The following is a 23200-nucleotide window of genomic DNA, read 5'->3' on the forward strand; positions in this document are numbered from 1 at the left end:
AAAATTCATTTTTAAATAAAAAGAAAAAAATTATCGTCAGTAACACATAATGAGGTAATTAAAATGAAATGTCACGTAATTTAAAGGCCATCCGGTCATTAGATAATAAATATAGGCATTCAAAATAAAATTCATAGATATGCCATTTTTTTCCTTCCAATCAAGTGTTTCGAAATGCAATAAAATGAAAAAAGAGATAAAAGAAAAATAACTTAGGATGATTCATAAACGCTATGAAGAAAATGGTCTATATGGGGGATGTGTTGCATATATATTATATTATTATATACTAATATTTACAAAACAAAGCAAACATACATTTTGCTGTCGAAACAATAGCAAAAAATGTTCGATATCGCGTTGAAAGGACAAAAAAAAGAAAGAAATAAATAGGTTGCGTTGACCACCGCAGCAAAACATTCGCTGTATATATATACTCGTACATTCCGAAGAATGTAGTTGATAATCCCAAGAGAATAAATCTATGAAAGTGACATTAGAGTACCATTCGTAAAAAATATATATAATGCCATCAAGGGTTGGATATGCATCCTAATCGGAGTAGGATACCCTCACACCAAAGTCAAGAAACACACTCAGTCAATCAATCACTTCTTGTTCACTGCTGATATCTTGAAAATATATTTAAAAAAAAATGACTTTGCTTCAAGTAATAGGATTTAATCAGTACAAATTTATTTTCTTTGTGATTGGTTTACGACACATGTGACACGTTTTTAATGTCTGAGCACACGTCACACAAGCACCATGTCCGCACATGAAGGCAACATTCCTACGTCTTTCCATGCATATCGAACAACAGTGTGCTTCTTCGATTTCTTGAATTTTGGATTCCAAGTAGCGCATTCGCTCAACACTAGCTTGACGTCCTTTGGAAGATATGACACGCCCACCTGAAAAACACAAATCATGTCTAATAGCAAATTCAAACATGAAAAAGAAGTGCTGCCACTAAATTCAGAAGATAAATACAGGAGAAAGGTGGTAGGTATGGTTGATAACAAAGATATACTTCACATTAATCTTTTCTATTCTTTATTTTCAAAGTATGCACAAAGATACCAGTTTCGTAGGTTTATGGCTGGTACTTTTGAATGGATATCGACCAAATATGTCACCAAGAAAAAGAAGTAAAAGGGATGTTTTTAAAAAGTGGGTTATTCTGGTTTTTGTTTTATTGGTAAAATTTTGGGAATAATTTTTTCCCCAAAAACATGGATTTTTTTTTATAATCACTCACAATTGGGAGATATAATATTTTTTGGGAGCCCAGAAGATGGGACCCAGGTTATTTGAAAAATCTGGGTTCTTTTGAGTGAAAGTGGGTCCCTCTGAAAAAAAAAAAAAAATTAACTTGAAAAACATTATGCCCCTCAATAATTCACTGGTATCTCTATGACTTTTCTTCCAACATGCCCCAGGTCTTTGATCACCTGCTTATATTTCTTCGTTGAGACTGAGCGGTGGGTCATGTTCTGGGTAAGAAAAGGTATCTGTGAATCAAGTAATTCATTTCTAAAAACATGTTCTATCCAAAGGTTCATTTACTTTTATTGTCTACTAGTAGGAAAAACTTCCAAGGAAGCTCATTAGCACTGAGAATTTAACCTATGGAATTCCGCACATGTAATAAATCTAAAACAAATATACAGTTGATCCCGCTTATAACGTTTCTCCCATTTAGTACGTTTTTCCACTTAGTACAACTTATTTTCATGGTCCTAACAATAAGTAATTTTCATTGAGATTTCCTGTTTAACGTCTTTTCCTATTTGCAATGTTTTTTTATGACGGTTTTTGAAAAATGTTATCAGCAGGATCTACTTTAATTAACAGTTGAAGGAACACATTTATATATATTATATATATATTATATATTATTATATTATATTTACTAATAATCAATGTATAAATTCCCTTCTGATTGATTTTACATTTTGTTAAAAATATCTAGCCATTTTCAATATCTTCTGATCAAATTTAAGCAAATCGATGTTCTCTCTCCTCTCTCTCTCAGACACTTATCTTCTGATTCCCTATTCATACTTTGTTTTTCCTGGTAAAATGATTTTATTTTCCTTCCCTGATGTTCCACCATTCTGATCTGTTGCCATTTAACTGCCACATATTTTCACACCTGAATATGGGAGCTACATCAGATTTGTGTTGGAGAAACTTAACAGTGTGCTTATGAGTGTGTGCCCAGCATTTGGCGTGTTTTGTGTTCAGTATGTGGCTATCACCTGCGCTAGATAGATGGTGTAACATGACGTTCTCCGGGTCATGTTTCCTTAATTAATGTCAAGAGAATACTTACCTTTAGAGTTCTTAATCTGTTGGTGTCTCCCGGAAGAGATGTCACCTAGTCTCATTGGAGGTTGTTTTCCTTCGTATGTTCTAAGTTTTATGATAACATAGAATTTTGTTTGCCGGCGGATGGCCGCGGACCTCTGTTGGTAAACTTTCCCAATTGTCGTTGGTCGTGTTGGGTGAACCTGGCCAGTTCGCCTGACATGTTGCCAAACGGTAATTTAATGTTCGTACTATTTCGAAATTATATGCAAATTATACAGATGTTCTTATTGTTGTGACATAATATTTTTCATGATGTGACAGAGTATTTCTGCGATCCAAGTGGACCAAAATACTTGTTCCCCACTAGCGTATATATACAAGTTGTGGTTATTGAACGATCGCATTACATCTCATCACATCTCGTTGCATTTTTCTTCACCTCACTCGTTTAACGAGTTCGGTGTTCCGATGTTATAGTACAGTGGTGCTAATGTAACGTGACCTCATCTAGCCTTAGACTTGGAATCGTATCCTATCATGAGTATCTAATTTTATATTTGTGTCTCGGCAGGTCCGAACTTTTAATAGTAGCTTTACATAAGAGCAATGGCTTGGTTCTTCTAACGCTAACCGGGTGATATCGGAAAGGTCTCTACCCAGGGTTCCTGGTCTAGTTGGTATCGCCAACTGTGTGAAATAAATGAGTCTATAACAGCTGTTCTCAACATCTGCCTCATCGCCGCCTGATTCCCGATCTCCTGCAGTTCTAGCTCTTCTGCACCCACTGGATTGACATTCGACGATCGTCTCTTCTACAGATTCACATCTGTTGCTTCGCCAGACTCTTGGTTCTGATGTTGTGCTAATTCGAAACAGTGCACCCTGAAATGGGAAACACGGCTCCCAGCCGACTTCACCGATCTCGGGGCGAGGGAGAATCTGCCAATGACGGGTCTCGTCTCCGCGGACATTCACTTCAAAACCGGACTTATAACCACATGCCGAAGTTCCGGACCTTCCCCAGATAAGTGCAATATATGAAAAAGTCTCTGTGATACGATTATATTTTTAATTTAACGTTAAACTAATTTTTTTTTAATATCGTTGGAAGATTTCTGAATTAATATTGTAACTGTGTTTAGTTTTTATAATTGAATAAATGTCTTGATTTGAACTCTGTTGTCGTCTTATTTCCTTGTGCTGTTAAAAAACTTGAGGATAAAAAATATAATTCGGGAAGTAACATTAAAACGTTACAATGGCACCACCATCTACCTAGCGCAGCAACTAGATACTTTCTCAAACAGGGCAAGTACACGTTTTGGTATACCCATGCAATGCAGAAAAGAAGAAGTTATAAAGGGTGAATTTGGTGCCCTCCCCTCTAGTCCAGAGCCCGGAACACTAGGCTTACCTGTCCCTGTCCCTCCCAGTTGCGGCCCTGCATCTATTCCCCCAAACTGGTAATGCGTGCATTTGAAGTTCAATGTATGCATATTTGTGTTGTATGTCTGTGTGATCGCCGTAGCAACCAGAAGTTTTTTCAAAGGAATAGCCAACTCAAAATTTGAAATCTTTAGAAAATCACATTTTTAGCCGATTACCATTTTGCAATCGCAAGTTCCAAACATGGATTTTCACCCACCAAAAGCAAAATCTGGGGGATGTTATTGTGTCAGAAGTGAAATGAAGTGATGTATAATAATCAGATCGGTTCAAGCGCTACTAAAAACAGCCAATGACTTTGTGTGGGACTCCGAGCAAGCTCGATGCTTCAAGGAAATCAGACGCTTGCTTATGTCGGCACCAGTCCTAGCACGGTTTGATTCTAAGCTACCGGTCATCGTTTCTGCGGATGCATCATCTTACGGCTTGGAAAGTGTGTTGCTTCAAGAACACAATGACGGTACGGTACACCCTGTGGCCTACACGTCAAGAACTATGTCCATTGCAGAAAGAAGATACGCTCAGATTGAAAAAGAAGCGTTAGCACTCACTCTGGCTTACGAGAAATTCGAAGACTTCATTATGGGACTCAAAGTGAGTCTTTTGAGACCGATCACAAACCACTCATGCCCATATTTTCAATGAAGCAACTGGATGAATTAACGCCTCGTTTACAAAACTTCAGGCTACGGATGAGGAGATATTCATTGACAATCTCATACACTCCAGGTAAACAGCTTTTAGCAGCAGACGCCCTTTCAAGAGCCCCTCTTGAGAGTGACAACTCCAGCGAATTGGAGGAAGAGACTAAGGCCTACGTGAGACTTGTCATCTCTACACTTCCTGCTTCAGAGGCTAGGTTATTAGAGATCAAAGATAGACAGAAGAAAGATGTCACGATCTCAAAGATAATTTCTTTTGTTGGCACCTGGCCAGAAAAGAAGACATTGAGCCAAGAAGAATTACCATACTTCTACTTCAAGGACGAGCTGTTCATCGAGGATGACTTATTGCTACAAAACAGTCGCCTTGTCATCCCACCAATCTTACAGCAAGACATTCTAGAACGATTTCATTGTGGTCACTTGGGAGTGAACAAGTGTCATGCTTTTGCAAGAGAGTGTGTTTGGTGGCCCGGTCTGTCAATGCAAATTGAAGACAGGATCAAGAAATGCACTATGTATTGTCAGAATAGAAGCAACACGATATGGTTGTGTGGTGCGGAAGCCGAAGCACTATCCGCTGACTGACACAATAAACTAGAGTCATTTTTATGAAAAAAAAAACCATAAAAGGGGGGATGTGTCGGAAGTGAAATGAAGTGATGTATAATAATCAGATCGGGTGAAAAGGCCATGGAGCCGAAGAGATACAAGGTTGTTGACTGTTGGACGAGAGAGATGTCGGACGCTCTGGCGTCGATGTAAATAAATGTGATTATAAGTTATTCTCGTTGGCTCTAGAGTATACTTAAATTGTGATATGTCTAGGAGGCCAAGCGAAGCAGTTATCAGTTATAAGGGGCCTCTTCCTTCTCTCCCCTCCCGGAGATCAAAAATGAAAAATATTGGAATAAAATAAAATTTCTTTTATATACTATCCGTGAAGAATTAGATCCTTGTGCCCCTCCAAAAGCTAATTCTGCTTTTCTGCTTACACACCCATGATTTTAGCGATGCGAAACGATGACTGCAGCATAGCAGCTAGATAACAAAACTGTGGATATTCAAGGTCGAGTTTTTACAGATTATTTTTTTCTACGATATCAGGAAGGTTATACAATTTGAATGGGCGTTCCAATCCTTTACGATATTTTAAAAAAAACGTGCATTCGCAATATTGTAGGAACAAGACAAATTTACGCCATATATAGACGCAGCCTTTCAATGCCGGACGATAGCCGCGAAAGTACCATAATTTCCCGTATATAACTGGAAGGGAGAAAATCTGCAGGGTAATAAAAAAAATCCAAAAATTGAAACTTCTGTACGCGGCCCCTCATTCAGGGAAGCAACCAGATATCCTTCATCTTATTTTTCAACAACCCACCTGTATACAAAGTAGTAAAACCAGTTTTTCAAGGTCGCGTGATCATGATACATGGTAAAAAGAAAGGGGGGAAAAAAATTGGGGAAGGTTTTCTCTCTACTTTTTTCTTCTCAGAACTAGGAAAGAATGCGTCCCTTCACTTCACAGTCAATGTTGTCATGAAAATATTCAATCTGCAATAGGCCTAATGCTGTTAATCCTAGGCAGGTCTTCAATGTTTACATTTGTATTGTTGCCAGATTCTGAATGTCGTAATTGTGCAATATTATTTTATTACGTAAAAGTATGCAAATTAGATTTTGTCAGTCAAAAAATATGTTAATTCCAGAGCCGTCAAGTCTCAAAGCTGATTGGTTCCTGTAATAATGTGCAACTGAGAATTTCCCTGTTATATACCACCGGTGTGCTGTGTACACTCACATTTTGTTTCATCCCACTTCATCCAGTGTTCTTTTGGAACTATGCGTTGAGTAACATTTCGTCCTGTGTTCTCTTGAAGCCATGCATTGATAATCCAGCAGCGTGCTTCAGTACCTCCCAATCTGTTGAGTCATTGCACTTCTCTTCCTGGCAGCCACCACTCTGCCTGTGCAGAAGACAACTGGAAGGATGGTTTCCGCGTAAACGCTTTTGTCCACACCTCTCCTCAATGATGGGATCTTGCTGAGGAGGACTGAGACATGACTACATATTCCCCAGACTCTCTCTCTCTCTCTCTCTCTCAAAGCTGTTCCTGTGGGACTCGCATTGCTAGGAGATATTCAACCATTTGGATTGTTCAACTGAAGAATGAAGCAGTGGTTCTTGTGGTAAAAGGTGTTCTGTCGGACTGACCGGGTAAGAATGTTCTAATAACTGTCTAATATCTTTAATGCCAAAATTTGAAAGAAAATATGTTGCATTACGTTGTTAAATTTTTAAAATGTCTTAGTAGTAAACTTGATAATAAATTGATAATAAAATACATTGATAATAAATTAAGTTTTAAAAAATGTCATTCTTTATTGCCATCCGCTGATGATTTATTTGTAGGGAAACGGAAAGATTAACTGAAGGTGTACTTTCACGGTACACAATCATCGCAAACTAGTAGGTTAAGTCATTGCTACTGTCAAATCAGGGGCCATTTTGGGCAAAAATTACCCCCATAAGAAATAATAGAAACTGAAACGATTCATTTTCAGAGTAACTTATTTTATATTTTTGCAATGTATTTTTACTTATTTCGTATTGAAGGCACAACAATACTCTGAATGACACAAAAGAGCAAAGGGAGTTTTATTGTTTGCATAACCACTCAATAAAAAGGGCGAAAGTTTTTTAAAAGCTTGTGTTATGAATGCCACTTTTGGAGTTGGTAGCATCTTTTAAGACATTCGCGCGAGCACGTTTATTAATGAATACAGGGCACATGAGGGAGACCCAAGTCAAACAAAGTAGTACTACTGCTTGGGCCTGATCCCTGAACTCATTACACCAATTATGGCCAAGTGATGCTTGACAATTCTAATACATAAAGCCTATTTTTATAGACTTTTCCTCATCTAGGAGGCTTTGATATAACTACTACTAAACCACACATGCACCTTGTCCATATTCCTTTGCGGAACCTCTAACAAATTGGTACATGTTGGAACGTGCACGTACGTGTAATGAAACCTGTCGTGAAGTTTGTTTCTGTGTAATGCTTGCTATGTGTAGTGCTGCCATCTGCCACCAGTTTTCCTAACTATGAGTGAAGTGTAATGAATGAATAATTATACCGCTGTAGGCCTGTTGTTCTCTGTAGCGAGACTTTTTAATGGAGAGATCGGCTTGCATTTGCGCCTCGAAGTTGGGAACCACAGGAAACCAACTTCAGCCGACCACCACTGTGGTGACGGTTGGGTTCGAACCCGGATCCTAACGATGTGAGTCTGTCACTATGACCACTCGACCACCACTGCTTGTATTGAATTTTAATAAATACTTGTTTTGGGAGAAATCTCTAGTGCACTGAGCCAACATCTGAAAAAAAAATCCTTATAATGTGACTCGTAGTGCATTCATCAAGTCAAAACTTGTTTAAAATTTTGACTCATCTTGTGAAACACTTGTAAACTGAGTTACTCATAATCCAAAGTTTCAATATGCAGAAATCGGCACATATCAATTGACCACATTTTGAGAATGATAAACACACATATACCATAGTTACTTGAAAACTCTTCTTTTTTTCACTCTCCCTACAAACAAAGCATTATTGTCAGATACATTGAGTGCATTCAAAATGCAGCATTTCCTGAATGACTTTGATATCAGCTCTAAAAGGTATACCCTTCCATGCAACTGACCAGGCCCGTCATTTGGGGGGGGGGGGAGAGTCAGGGGGAAAACTGTTGCCCCCCCCCCCGGCTTTTGAAAATACACTAAAAATTATATATATATACATACATTGAGTACATGTCTTTGCCCCCCCCCCTGGAAAAAGTTGAAATGACAGCCCTGCAATTGACACTAGCGGCTAAAAATCCGACATTCCCTACTGAACTCGACCAATCACAGAGGAGCGGGAATGAGTTACTCTCGAACCGTAAATTTAGCGGCGTAAACACTGTAAGAGAAGTGTAAACAACAGACTGAAACCTTCCGAGCCGGAGAAAAGTTAAAATAGTTCCAGAAGGAAGTGGTTGGGCCGTAACTATAGACCGTTCAAGTATTACATAAGCAAAATTTTATGGGTTTTTTACCATTCCCCAACCCCACTTGTCAGCAAAATCAAGTAAACTGGACAAAACCTTCTAGATTAGTACCGTTATTAACCAAGGGGGCTGCCCTCCCCATTCTCGAGAGATATGCGGGTGGGGGATATAATAATATATTGTATAATGTATACCCCCCCCCCCTCGTGACCTCCAAGAAATGAAAATTGAATTTAAAAATTTAAATTCAAATAATTTTAATGAAATATTGTATAAAAATATCTGTACTGTTTTCACTAATTTCTGTAAATTTAAAATGTTTTTTGAAAGCTTGTGATGAGAGGAAATATTTTACCCTGTACCCCCCCCCCCCTTAAAGGTAGGTCCTGTGTAAGGCCCCGGGCCCTCTTTACTTCTCTTGTTGATCTGAAGCAACCTAGTAGAATAGATCAGGATTTCAGGACATTGCACTGCTGAGGTGAGCACCTCTACCAATCAACAAAACAACCATCAATTGCCATTGTGCTTTATAATATTTTACTAGCATCTTGTGCACCAGTAAAACTAAAAATATATTTTTTTGATTCCTTAATAGTGCATGTACATTTTGAATGCCCAGAAGAGCATCGATCAAGTTGGTTTCAAAACCCCTTTCACCTAAACAATAATCTTCAATGCATGGTTTGCTGAGCTGTTTACTAATATGTGTAGCATATCTAAGTGCCCTGTGAGTTTCATTTCATTAAAATGTCAAATGTGGTCAAAATCTGGTCCAAGTACTGATGCATCATTTTCCAAATCACATATCAATGCTTTGATTTAAAGGATGAAAAATGATTCTATTAAAAATCTATATCAGTGCAATGAATGCTCAATTAACAGGAAATTTTTGATAATCATGTCTTTAGTAGTATGAGATACTGTATTAGATTTGGTTGGAAATGAGGACAGGCGGGTCTGGTGCCTTGGGTGCTGAACCAGAAGGGGCGCCAAATTCACTCTTTAACTGCTTCCCTCTACATGCAAGGGGCGCCAAAATTCTAGCTTGCCCTGGGTGACAAAGTATCTAGTGGCAGCTCTGAATGAGAATACAGTACTGTATGAAGAAATTCGCTCCAGAATCACTTTTGTTTGAATTTTAACACAATTTCCCATAAGTTTCTATGGAATATTGTTTGATTTATTCCAGGTATGGCTCAAAATTTAAAATACCAAGTTTGTTTTTTAAAATACCAAGGAATGTTATAAAGACGATAAAAACTGACCAAACGCTAAAATGAATAGCTTTGAGAGCTATAAATGAGAATTTATAGGAGTGTAAGATACAGATCTTTTTATTTTAAACTATGCACACAAACACCAGCTTTATTCTGCTTAAGCCAGTGTTAACACAGTCGAGTGTGTAGGTGTCCCCCATCCATTTGTGTTTTGGTACATCTGGAGAAAAGATTACAAAAAAGGGGATGTGAGTAAATCAATCTTCGAGTGACATTCTGACAATGATTAGCTTAAATTCATCTCATGATGCAGCTGATTTATGTCATTGGTTGCATTTGTATCAAAGAAAATGTTCATTAATCGCATCTGTTAGCCAAGGCAGAAAAAAAAAATTGTTAGCCAAGGTACTGTAGTTATATATCCTCGATACACTGATATATTCAATTTTCTTCAAACCTGATTTGAATAAAGCCATGCCAATATGTTCTCATCCAAATGCTTAGATAATCTTCATTCCAATCCTTCCCTTCCTTGCTATTAAAAGCAAATATAAAACCCTATTTTCCCTTTTGGTGCTTACGTAATATTTGAACGGTTGTGAGAATAATAGAAATGTACAAATAATTATACACAGTGAGAGGGAAAAAAATTTTGAACACAAATTTTTTTATCAAGTCATATGTTATTGAATGATGTTTAACATAAATAAACAAAGTTGCACACACTGTGTCATAGTCCCAAAGGCAATTAGAAATAAACACGATTTTATATATTTTGAAATAAAAAATTTTTTTTTAATTGCTGCTTGTATTTCCATTGATTGAAAATGCTATTTTTCAAAGTATTCTGTAATACTGTGCAGATGTACGTGGTGTTTTGAATTTTTATACATTATAGAATAAGCAATTTCCTGATATAGCAGAGAGGATCAGACCATCAAAATCAATATGAGATCACAGACATTCTATAACATTGAAGATACATATACAGTAGATAAACAGATATAAACTGTAGAATAAACAATTATTCTAACAGCCGAGAGGATAAGGCCATCAATAAGACATTGCAGACACGATTTTACAATATTAAAAATAAACATGATCATGAATTAAATTTTTAATATCATAGACCGTGTTGCTCTGCCCAAAGAGACCTTTTTTACCCTTTCAGGGGCAATCCTGAGATATCTTGTCAAACCTGATCTGCTTTATTTCTGTCACCCGAAATATTTTGTCTTCTATAAAAATGCAGTGAAACTGTTTTTACAATAAAATGTTTTCCATTCCCCTCCAACCAATCAGCTGTCAGTGGGCAGAGTTAGCTATTGTTCTAGGTTAGATAAGAAGAAGAAGCGAGAAAAAAAAGAGAAATATATGCTCAATATATAAATAATACAAAAAGGGTTCTCTTCATAGAAAGCCACACGTGTAATGGCAAGGTTTTGCAATTTCAAATGTGGCAATTATAATGCTGATCAGGAAAATTTCAAAAACCACTTAAAGGGTTAAATGGGAGTTTGGCTTAGATTTGCACCTTAAAATTGAAAAACCAACTTGAGCTGACCATCCCAAACAATGGGGCTAAAACAACTTTTAATAACTTACCACTAATCATGAGCTAATCCCAAAATATTGGTCTGAGGATGTGTTGCATGCACAGTGTGTACCAAGTCAAGAAAAACTTTAAGGGTTGTGGAAATATTAGTTTTCTAAATTCAAAAGTCATAAGCTTGTCACAAAAGTTCAGCGATACAAGCGGAAATTGTAGTAAACCACTTTGAAAGTGCTCGAATGTTAATGAATTTAGACAGCTTTATTTTGTTTTTGGTTCCTTTTTTATTCCCACATTGAATAAATCATGGAAACGGCATGCGCGAAGAGACTTAGACATTGTAAATTCTATTTTATTTCATCCCAAAGATTTCTTTAATTCTATTGATTCATATTTAAAAGGGGTTGACAGAAATTAAACATATAGTTAATTACAGGAAAGCATAGGTGTACGTAGAATTTTCTCAAGGAGAGGATTTTCAGATTTTTTATCCTTCTTTGCAGGAAAATATACTTACTGTAGAAAATATAATTACAGGAAAATGTACTTAATATGCAGGAAAAATAAGAACAGAAAGGTATATGTAATGTAGGAAAAGTAATTACAGGAAAATACACAATGTAGGAAAAGTAATTACAGGAAAATACACAATGTAGGAAAAGTAATTACAGGAAAATACACAATGTAGGAAAAGTAATTACAGGAAAATACACAATGTAGGAAAAGTAATTACAGGAAAATACACAATGTAGGAAAAATTACAGGAAAATGTACTTTTAATGTAGGGAAAATAATTAAAATATACGTAATGTAGAAAAAATAGTAACAGGAAAATGTATTTAATGCAGGAAATTGATGAAAAAAAGAGAACTATGTAGAAAATATTGATGGAAAAAAATAAAGATGAGAGCCAGAAAAAAATGAGAAAAGATCGCAGAATATTACAAAATTACGGAGAACGCGCTTGCGCATTGTAAGTTCCGAACAGTTTCCGAAGTCACGACAGTTTCCGAAGTATTTTACACGAAGTAACGACCGGTTCGAGAGTAACTCACTCCCGCTCCTCTGTGATTGGCCAAGTTCACCAGGGAATGTCGGATTTTTAGCCGCTAGTCAATTGACACCCACATAGCAAGCTTTGGAGCATTACAAAGATGACGTCACTCTCCGCTACCATACGAAGGTACACAAGCTCCAAGGAAAGATTGAGAGATTCGGTGCCTCTGTAGTCTAGTGGTCTAGGGCGTTCACCCGGAAAGTGAAAGGACGTGGGTTCGATTTCCCGCAGGGGCCGCTGAATTTTCTCTCTTTCCAAAATATATCTTTGCAACAGCCAGTTGTTAAAACCTTCGTTTGGAGCATTAGCCCTGTGGATGTGGCCCATTGGGGGGTCACTTCATGATCTTCACCAGGAAGTCTCTCATTGTGAGCCAGGTGCAAACCACATCGGTGGCATAGTGGTAGTTGGCTGAATTGGCTTTCTGCAGCTTTCCAACTTAAGGCATAAATGCCAACCTGTCCCTCATTTGAAAATGTCTTGCCATAGAAAGCAGACAGACCTTCAACATCACACTCACATAACATGAAAATTCAAGCATTTACCATCTTCACTTCAAAACATGACAGATGACAGCATAACACGAAATAAGCACAACCCTGACAACAGAAATATGCTAGCGCCACACGCACACACATATATACACAACACGTTCCTGCAGGAAATCAATTTGTTATAAACTCTGAAGAGAAATGTGTACGAGGTGCATGCACAGTTAAGAAGTAAGTTAGTCCGTGTACAGTTTCCTCACGCAATCTCCAAATGGCTTGTTGATCCAGTGGGTGACTCATCGCTAAAGATTGGCCAAGCAGTAAGCTATAATTGGGGTACGAGATATAAACGGTTTAAAAAATGCTATGAATCCTTTGCTCACGCATACAAAATGACCTAGGTTTATTAAGCAGTAAAATTATATAAAAACTAGTCTTAAGCACAGTGTAAGCATAATATACATACCAGCAGCAGTCTTTTTAACAATAACTTCTTGACAAACAATGCACTTCTTCATCCGAAGGCAGCAATCTTCACAAGACACTCTGTGGTTGCAGGGTTCAAAAAGCACAGTACCTGGCACCTCAGAACAAATCATGCACTCATTATCAGTAAGTTTCGTTTCTGGTACAGGTTTATCGCAAGCTTCACCGGATCCTGCCATTGACTGAGCTTGAGCAGTTCTGAAATTAAAAAAAAAAAAAATGAAAAATACACAGTTGAAATACATTATATTAAACACGAGCATTAGATTAGCCCCAATATCAAGCGAGAAACTTATTCATCAAAATTCATTAATAAATTTCAATGAACCATTGCAATCCTGGATAAAATTACTGAAAAGTGAACATGAGAAACATTTCACTAATTTTTCAATTTTGAGAAATAACAAAATATTATAAATTAATTTTTCATTCAATTCTCCGAAGAACACCTGAAAAACCAAACAATTAGATTCTGTTCATGAATGAATGGATGGATGATAATTTTTCCCCGAGCAGTTTGGATCATACCTGATCTGAAGTGTAAAATTCTCAGTAATAATCTTTTGGACAGAATATTCCTTGGAAGGGCTAAAATAACAAATAACTTCATATTTCACGGATTTAACTTGCAAATGAATTTCTAAAAAAGGATAATAAAATGTTACCGGCTCAGGAATAAGTTTTAAAAAACAAGTAAAAGTAAATTGATTGCATTAGTAAAAAAAAAAAATTATTTGATTTTTCTACAAGTTAAGACTAAGCAAAAAATATTGATTTGAGCACAGAACTGTTGTAAATGGGCACTCTGATAAATAATTATTCACATAGTATGTATAATAGAGATGTAAAATTGCATAAAAAATTTGCATAAAAAAATTTACACTTTCAAAAAGAAATATGATAAACATGTTAGAAAAAATGGAGAAGCTATCGAAAAGCTATCATACTTAAAATAAAATAACCCCATGAATATATTTTATGAACATTGTATAATATTTTATCATGTATATATATTGTTTGTAAACATGGAGACTCACAATCAAAACGATACAAAGGCTACAGACAACACAAAGGAGCATGGAAAGATGTATGCTAGGCATCACAAGGAGAGACAGAAAACGAATCACTTGGATAAGGAACCACACAAAGGTATATGATATCATGGAAGGAATTAAACAATTAAAATGGAAATGGGCTGGACATATTGCAAGAAGGCAGGACAACAGATGGACCACAATTATTCTAGATTGGTACCCTGTGGTGTTAAACGTCAGAGAAGGCGTCCCCACGCAAGATGGATTGACGAGATCAGGAAAGTGTCAGGAGTCAACTGGATGGCTAAAGCATCAGACAGAGCAGAATGGAAAAATTTAGAGAAGACCTTCATCCAGCAGTGGATTGAAAATGATTGTTGATGATGATATAATTGTATTTTTAATTGGGTTGCTGTATTTTTGAAACATACAACATCCATATTTGTTATAGACATCTTTTTATCAGCTACCTCGTTGGGCATTTTGCCTGTTGTGGCGTTGTTTATTTATATTTGTATACAATTCCCGATAATAATCTTTTAGAGAATCCCAAATTCTCATTGAGAAGAATATATTCTTTTAACTCTTCCAGAGTATTCTCTGGAAAAGTTAAAAGAATAAACATTTCCATTAACACCTAAAAAATATGTTTGGGAATGAAATAAAAAACAAAAAAAAACAATTAATATAGTTACCTGATTGCATTAGTAAAAAAAACTACCTTATTTGATTTTTCTGCAAGCAAAAGACCGTACAAACCATTTAAGTTGAACACTTTGCCCTTTTCAAAGGAGGCAGAACTGTTCTCAACAGGCTCTCAGACTAATTATTCACAATAGTAATCAATTTTTGCATTCTAGAATAAGATATATTTTTGCCACATGTTTAAGCATCCATAATTTACTGTCTAATTGTGAAATGTATTGTAATCTGCCAAACTGACAATCAGTATAGTTGTTGAAGCATTTTCTTTTAATCAACAAAAGCTTAAAAGGCTTCCATTAACCTCACTCCTGAAAAATGAAGAGAAAATCATATTTGTGTGTGTGTGAAGCTGTGTGTAAATGAATATAAGAAAACAAAACCAACATGGCTTAATTGAACAGCTTGCAAAGACATGCGAGTAGCACAGAGTTTTAGTGTACATTCATTGACGAAAATAACAGCTGTCTGAGTATCTCCTTAGAATGAAAAAGTGATCATAAGAATAGCTCCTTTATTAGATTCTCCTATATTCCAACTTTTGTTTTATTATTTGCTTTGAACTTATTTCTGAAAATTTATCTAATTTTAAAATAATTTTTTTGAGGTTTCAATCTTTGAAGCTATCTAAAATCTTCATAACAAAAGAGAGGTTTCAAAAGCAAATTGAAACCTCTCACTATGACCGATAATATTCTCACACTAAAAGTTGTTACTGCAACATAATTATGTCAAAAATAATTTTTTTTTAAATGTTTCAGGCAATGAAAAGTGAATTATATTTCATCATACAAACAAAATTAATAATTTTTTTTAATTAGAAAAAAAAAAAGTCTAGGTTATTTCTCTAATTTTTACATCCAGGAGAAAATATATTCTCCCTCACATCTCTAACTTTATCTAAGAACACTACAAACACTCCAGACTTGATAAAAAAAAAAAACTGAAATAGAAATACAGTGGTACAAACCTTTGAGTAACTTAATTATTCTCGAGTCAATTATTCAATAATTCAGCACCTTATTCAATAATTCATAACTGAATAAGAAATATTCATTATTTTAAATTGAAAAGTTTGCTTTGAAAAAAAAGTTTTAGTGAAAAATGAGGAACAAATTATGAGAGAGAAAAAAACTTGTAACACACAAAAGATATTAATTAAAATTGATTTCACTTGCAAGCAAATGTTTAACTTGCTAGCTTGAACCATAAGAGAAAAATCTCATTCAGCACACAAAAATTCTGAATAAGCCGAAAAGCCAACAGTGTTTGTTGTACTGTATTTGTCTTTATAGACAAAGGTACTTTCATTCTACGAGTACATTGAGTTCACTGTACTGATACAATGAACAATGTTTCACTATACTGATGCAATGAACAATCATTCACTATATATATACTTATACCATGCTAATTGATTTATATATATATCCCATCATATAAATATTCTAATAATTCATAATTGAATAAGAAATATTCATTACTTTAAATCGAAAAGTTTGCTTCGAAAAAAAAGTTTTAATGAAAAATGAAACAAATTACAAGAGAGAACAAATTATTTACGTTTTTGACTCTTCGGCAAAATGATGCAGAAGCTCCACAATTTGTGGTGAGGAAGCAATGTCTAAAGGCGTTTTTCCTTTCCTGTTCCTATGAATCAGACTCGCACCTTCTTGAGCAAGATAGCAGGCAACAACTAAACCATAATTTTTTTCGAAAGTCATGTACGTAAGGTGGGACAGTATCTGCAAATATTAAAAAATTCATGTGAAAATTTCTATAAATACACATATATTTTTTTAAAATAACCAGAATAATAAATTGGTGAAGATGTTTATATTAATGACAAATAATAAAATTATGGTATTCCATAGAAAGTCCATAAAAGATTTTAAGGCAAGTATGGTCGATTTAATATGCTGACAATAATTTTTATAAATGCAGACGTGCCAACTTTTGAAATCCGGAGATTCTCCAAGGACTCATAGCCTCTGACACTCATAGCCTCGATCAAAAAAATTTTTGCAAAATTTTTTTTGTTTTTAATTAATTAAGAAAAAGTTACATTTCCCCCCCCCCCCAAAGCAGGTTCTGCATTGCCCCTGAGCAGAATATAATTCTGTCAGTCTTTCCATGCAGAATAGAGAAATCACATTACATACTGTTCATAAAGTATAAGTGTTTCCTTTCGTGGATACTATCAGTGATTGATAATCTTGGGTATATAAACTCTTAAGAGCTTTATATTTAGCTTTATATAGCTTAAAGTTTTATATTTTCTTTCTGAAGATGTTTAATCGCAAGAAACAATTTAAAAAAAAATAAAATTACAAAGCTGCCGACAAAAAAGTGTGTTTACCCACCGCTGTTAATGGAATACAATAACAATTATCCAGGAATTTCTGCAACCAAGGTCATGCCCCTGATAAATGATTGTCGATAAACGCTACGAAAACAAAGTCGCGTCTTTGCCAGTTGCTTAAATGCGGTCACAGAGACTTTTTTAAGGCTGCTCTCGATGGAAATGACTACGGCTGTCCTCTATGGGTGTTTTCCCTAACGACGATGGTAATCACTGACGCCACGACAACGTGAAAGCTCACGTAAAATCTAATTTTCTGCCAAAATCCAGAGAGCGGGAGGAAGGATGAAAAATCGGGAGAGTTCGCAGGTCTGTAAATGCAATAGACTCTCGATAATACAGCTGTGCGCTAATCTGACATTTTTAGGTGGGTTTTGGGGAGGGCGGGAGATCAGAGACTCAAATTTCTGAACACATAAATAACAAGTCTATTGACTTATTTTAAAAACGGGGAAAAATATGAACTTTACGCAAAAAAAACAGTCCATTTGACATTTTAACTTAAACAAAAAAGTAAAAGTATATAAATCTCAACATAATCTCTGTCTTTCATAGTTGGAGGTAGAAATGGCCAATTCCTGAATTCAAAGATTTATTGCAAGACAGAGGCCAAAACATTTGTTTGGAAATATCAGAGGGTAATGGCATCAGAGCCAGACATGCTTGGATGCATGAGCACCCACATTATTTACTAGCATAGGGCTGAGCAACCCCAAAATAAATTCAGAAATCAAAATCCTCTTGGTAAAACTCAAGCTAAGCAAGCACCCTCAGGTCTGAAACACTTCAGACGCCTCCTTGTTTTAAAGTAGTTAAGTAGTCCAAATTAGAGATAAGAAATCCTCACAGAATAAACGAAGGCAATCTATGATGGTTGAACTCTTGAGAATATGACTCCCTAAAATCTATTCGACGATTATAAAGAAATTAAACTGTAATATCTTGTTAACTGTTCTTATATATTTATACTCAAAATAAACTACAAAAGACTCAATAATTTGGTCATGCGCTATTACTGACCTGTCCAGCAATTGTGTGTTTAGAGAAGGGTTGTAAAAAACCCGGGTTTTTTAAAAAAAAACCCAGCCCAGGCGGGTTTTTCTAAAAAACCCATGTTTTTTGGACAAAATGGGGAAAATTGAATTTTCTTTTTCCACAACCACAAAATATCTAATTTAAACATGTGTACATCTTACATTATGCTTAAATATATATTTTTAGCGCATGTTAAACTATGTATTTGATTAATAAAATAAGGGAATAATTGTTCACTTACAGCCCAGGCGGGATTTTTGGGCAAAATGGGAGGAAAATTGAATTTTCTTTTTCCACAACTTCAAAATATGTAACTTAAACATGTATGTATGTACAACAGAGTGGGTTGAAAAAAAATGAAGTTTCATTTTCAAATTGCTATAGTGCGGAAAAGTTGCCTCTTTTAATAAGAAAAACAACAAAAATGTTAAGATCAGTTGATATCTTCCGGTCGCGCATACTACTTGAAGATTATGAAAATTGACAAAATTTAACATTTTTCTTAATTTTTTAATATTACTTAAAATTTGACGATTGACATGCTAAAGTTTATGTTTATTTTATGGTTCAATAAAGTAAAATAAATTAAAACATCATTGATATTTCAATGTTTATCGGTCGTGCAATGTGTTCGAAAAACTGGAATTGACCAAATTTTTGCAAGTTTCATTGTGCAAAAATTAGACTTTAAACATGAACACTTGGAAAAGAAACAATAGAAGAAAATGTAAACCAGTAAATCCTAGTCACACAATTTTGGTAACTATAATGTAAATTACATACACTCTCCTACCTTGGATGGTTGATTGGATAGAGTGTAGGTGGAACTCGATGTGCAGCCACCTCTTCATGGTAAATTCTGGGTCATTTTGTTCTGACAAAGCATGCGAAGAGCTGCACAATGAAACTTACAAAAATCTGGTCAATTCCAGTTTTTCGAACACATTGTGCGACTGATAAACATTGAAACATCAATGATGTTTTAATTTATTTCACTACTTTATTGAACCATAAAATAAGCATAAGAAACTTTTGCACATCGATCATCAAATTTTAAGTAATATTAAAAAAATTTAAGAAAAATGTTCAATTTTGTCAATTTTCATAAACTTCAAGTACGATGCCTGACCGGAAGATGTCAATCGATTTTAAATTTTTTTACGTCATTTTTCTTTTCATTAGAGGAGGCTACTTTTCCGCACTATAGCGATTTGCAAATAAAATATTTTTTCCGACCCACTCTAATGCACATCCTTTATGTGTATGCCTACATCTTATATTATGTCTAAATATATATTTTTGGTGAATGTTAAACTATATACACTCATGTCCATAAATTAAGGATAATGCCAGCTCTGGAAAATAAAGGTTCAGAAACATAACAAACGTTACTTATTCATAAAGCCCATTTATTAAACAAAAGATAAAGAACAAAAACGATGGTGTATGTATGATACCATTCATAAAAACTACGATTTTTGCTCCCTGGAGCAATTGTAAAAAATATCTCCTTTACAAAAACTTACTATTACATGGTTGGTATGATGATTAATACATTGTATGTCTCCCATGCGATGAAATACAGTCCGTACAATGCCTAGGCATGCTGAGTATCAAATTATCGATCTGATCTTGGGGAAGATCACTCTACTCAGCAAGCAATGCTCTCCGAAGTTCCGGTACACATGTAGGAGGTGGTTGACGGGCTGCAACTCGTCGGCCAAGCATGTCCCAGATATGCTGCATCGGATTCAAGTCAAGTGAGAATGCTGGCCATTCCATACGGGTTATATTCAAGGCATTCGTTTACAATGTTTGCTCAGTGAGGACGGGGGTTGTCATCCATAAACACAAATTCTGCGCCCATGGCACCCCTAAACAAACGTACATGTTGTTCCAGAATGATGTCCCGATAAATTTGGGCTATCATGATTCCGGTTTGAACATGCAGATCTGTTCTGGAACCAAGTATGATTCCACCCCAAATGAGCAATGCTGCACCACCGTAACGGTGTCGTTCAATGGTTGTAACGGGTACCTGGCGTTCTCCATATGAAAGTCCGACGTGAATCAGACTGCAAGCTAAACCTGGACTCGACCGAAAACATCACACAAGCCCACTGTGACGATGTCCACATTGCATGTTCTCTACTCCAGGCTAATCGCTGCCGACAGTGAGTTGCCGTGAGCGGAACACATCTGACAGGCCTGCGAGCATATAGACGAATATCTCCCAAACGTCTGTACACGGCTTGCCTTGAAACTGTGGTACCCGTGGCTGCAGATAGCTGACAAGACAGGTAGGATGCTGTGCTCTGTCTGCTTCTTTTGGCAGTTACTGCCGAATACCGGTCTTCATTCGGCATTGTAACTCAGGGTCGACATGTACTGTAACGTCTACTGACATTTCCGTTATCTTGGAATCGTTGCCAAAACCTAGAGATGACACTTTGGGCAATTCCAAGTTCCTCGGATACTTCCATCTGAGTACGCCCACATTCCAGGCGGCCGATAATTCTACCACGTAAAAAATCATCCACATGCGTCCTCTGTGTCATAACTATTCGCTTATGGCACTGAGCGCCTTACAGAACTCTTGTGAACAATTTCACTTTTTTGCCACCATTCCTTATATACCCTCCTCTTACACTCTCGTCATTGTGACGTACTATCGGCATCATCTGGTGGCTTCCTGAAATTTGCATATCATTCTTGCAGATGTTTGTGATAATTCTACAGGTGAAATTTTTACTTTAGATTTCGATTTTCGTGTGATTCTGAATTATCCTTAATTTATGGACATGAGTGTATTTGATCAATAAAATTTACCATGATTTCAAGTAAGGGAATAATTGTTCACACACAAACACACCCACTTCTGTGTAATTATATCTGAACCTTGAGTTGTATGCAGAACTGCAGCAAGAAAATTGTTTGTGGTAAAATAAATGAATTTGGAGATAATGAAAATTCTGAGAAATCAGAATGGTGCCTGAATTTTTTTTTTCTCCTAATTTTTCAGATCCCCGTAGAAAATGTAACCAAAAGTGTCCTGATAAGTCAAAAATAAAACCTTTCAGCTATGTAACCAGAACAACAGTTTTTTTTTATAATCGAACCCAAACTTTCAGGAGCTAAAGTCCCCCCCCCCCCTCTCTCTCATGCTTCTCTTTTTCTTAAATTCCTCACTGTTAAAGAATATCCCTACTTCATTAAATTAAATTCTGAAATATTTTTAAAGGAACAGTGATAATTAAAAAATGATCTGGCTAAGAGGAGGAAGTAGCAGTCATTCTGAGGATTCATTACTCTGGAGGTGTTTTCCACTTGTCCAAATTAGCCATTTTTGGGAACTTAAAACTACAGAATAACTTGAATTATCATTAAACATAAATGTCAATAACATTATTATATATTAATATCACTTTATACAAGAAACCTGTCATGTATAGCAACAGACCTACAGAATGCCTTCATCTGGCTGACGATTTTAACAGGCAAATTTTCTGGGTCAGGCTTATATTATCAGCATCTTGAAAAATCAAGCTAAGGCTTATTTTCTGCTTAGGTGTTATTTTCACATAAGAAAAACTATACTTTTTGTTCTGTTTCAATTGAAGATGTTTGTTGCCGATATTCAATTCAAGAATCCCACAGTTATTTTCTTTTCATTATGAGATAATGTTATTTTTGTTATGATATTTCAGTTATGAAAGTCTGATGTACCTGTATAAAACTTATAAAAAAGTATTGCAAAAACATGTAAATATTTTTTGAATGAAAATTCAGTTTACATACATTGGTTTACTTCTTCACAGATGCTTCAATTTATTTATACAAGGATTTGTGTGTGTGTGTGAAAAATTATTGTGTATTATAAATAAATTTCTGTTGGTATGCTTATCACATACATCAGGTATACTTTTTAAACTAAGGTCCATGGTTACAATTTTGCAATTTCTTGTAAAATATTTTAATATGTGGATCTGATACCTAAATGCTTACATAAAAAGGTAGAAGAATTATAAAAAAGGATGTTTGTGATTCCAAGAAATTATTTATTATCACATTTTTGTTCCTAAAAAATCATTAAAAAATATTTCAAAATATACATATTCTAAACACTGCACTATGCAGCAATTTTTGGAATACATAAACTAAGCTCGAACTAAAATTTTAACCTGAAAGTAACACATTTTCTTCGAAAACAAACAATATTCCCTAAAAAAACCCATTTTCCCCTAAAAAACCCAGCCCGGGGAGCAAATTTGACAACCATGGTTTTGAGGTGGGTTTTATTCGAGCAAACAGGGAAAGCATGTCATTGCATGTCTGTGAGTGCAGAAGTTCATATTATTCAAATGGGCTTTTTCAATCAACTTCCAGTAATTCTGCGATTTTGGTACTCCGGCACACCCTGGTCTGATATGTGATAGATTAAAAACAGTCTATTATACTGTATTTACTCAAATCTAACCCATACCTTATTCATCAGCTACGAAAGTAATTTTTTTTTCCTTGACATTGCTCCTGATTCTAATGTATACCCTCATAAACACGTTGAATTTAGGAAGAAAAATATGTAAGTTCACTACAAATAAATACAGAATATGAATATACGAAAAACTTGTTTTCAAGATTTTTTTCAGGATGTTTATTACTTAAAAAAATATTTCAAGTTTTATGAAATGAGCGGTTTGGAAAAGAATTGATTGACGACAAAATCTGCCTCTCTTTACAGATGATATCAGTTTATGCCTTTTTTCATATAA

General features: G+C 35.5%; 1 protein-coding gene across 1 annotated transcript in view; it reads right to left on the reverse strand.

Annotated features, from left to right (window-relative positions):
- Positions 1-557: 557 nt before the first annotated feature.
- Positions 558-23200, reverse strand: part of mib2 (E3 ubiquitin-protein ligase mind bomb 2) — a 79385-nt gene continuing 56742 nt past the window's right edge. Inside the window, exons 16-18 of the mRNA XM_089242804.1 lie at positions 16595-16776; positions 13276-13493; positions 558-914 (exon numbers count right to left, since the gene is read on the reverse strand). Of these exons, the coding sequence (XP_089098930.1) occupies positions 685-914; positions 13276-13493; positions 16595-16776 (630 nt within the window). The 3' untranslated portion in view covers positions 558-684. The remainder of the gene's footprint in view (positions 915-13275; positions 13494-16594; positions 16777-23200) is intronic.

This window comes from Pholcus phalangioides, unplaced genomic scaffold (assembly GCF_987345545.1).
Source record: "Pholcus phalangioides strain wild (caught in Gottingen) unplaced genomic scaffold, Ppha-v1.0 ptg000015l_1, whole genome shotgun sequence".
NCBI classification, from domain to species: Eukaryota; Metazoa; Arthropoda; class Arachnida; order Araneae; family Pholcidae; genus Pholcus; species Pholcus phalangioides.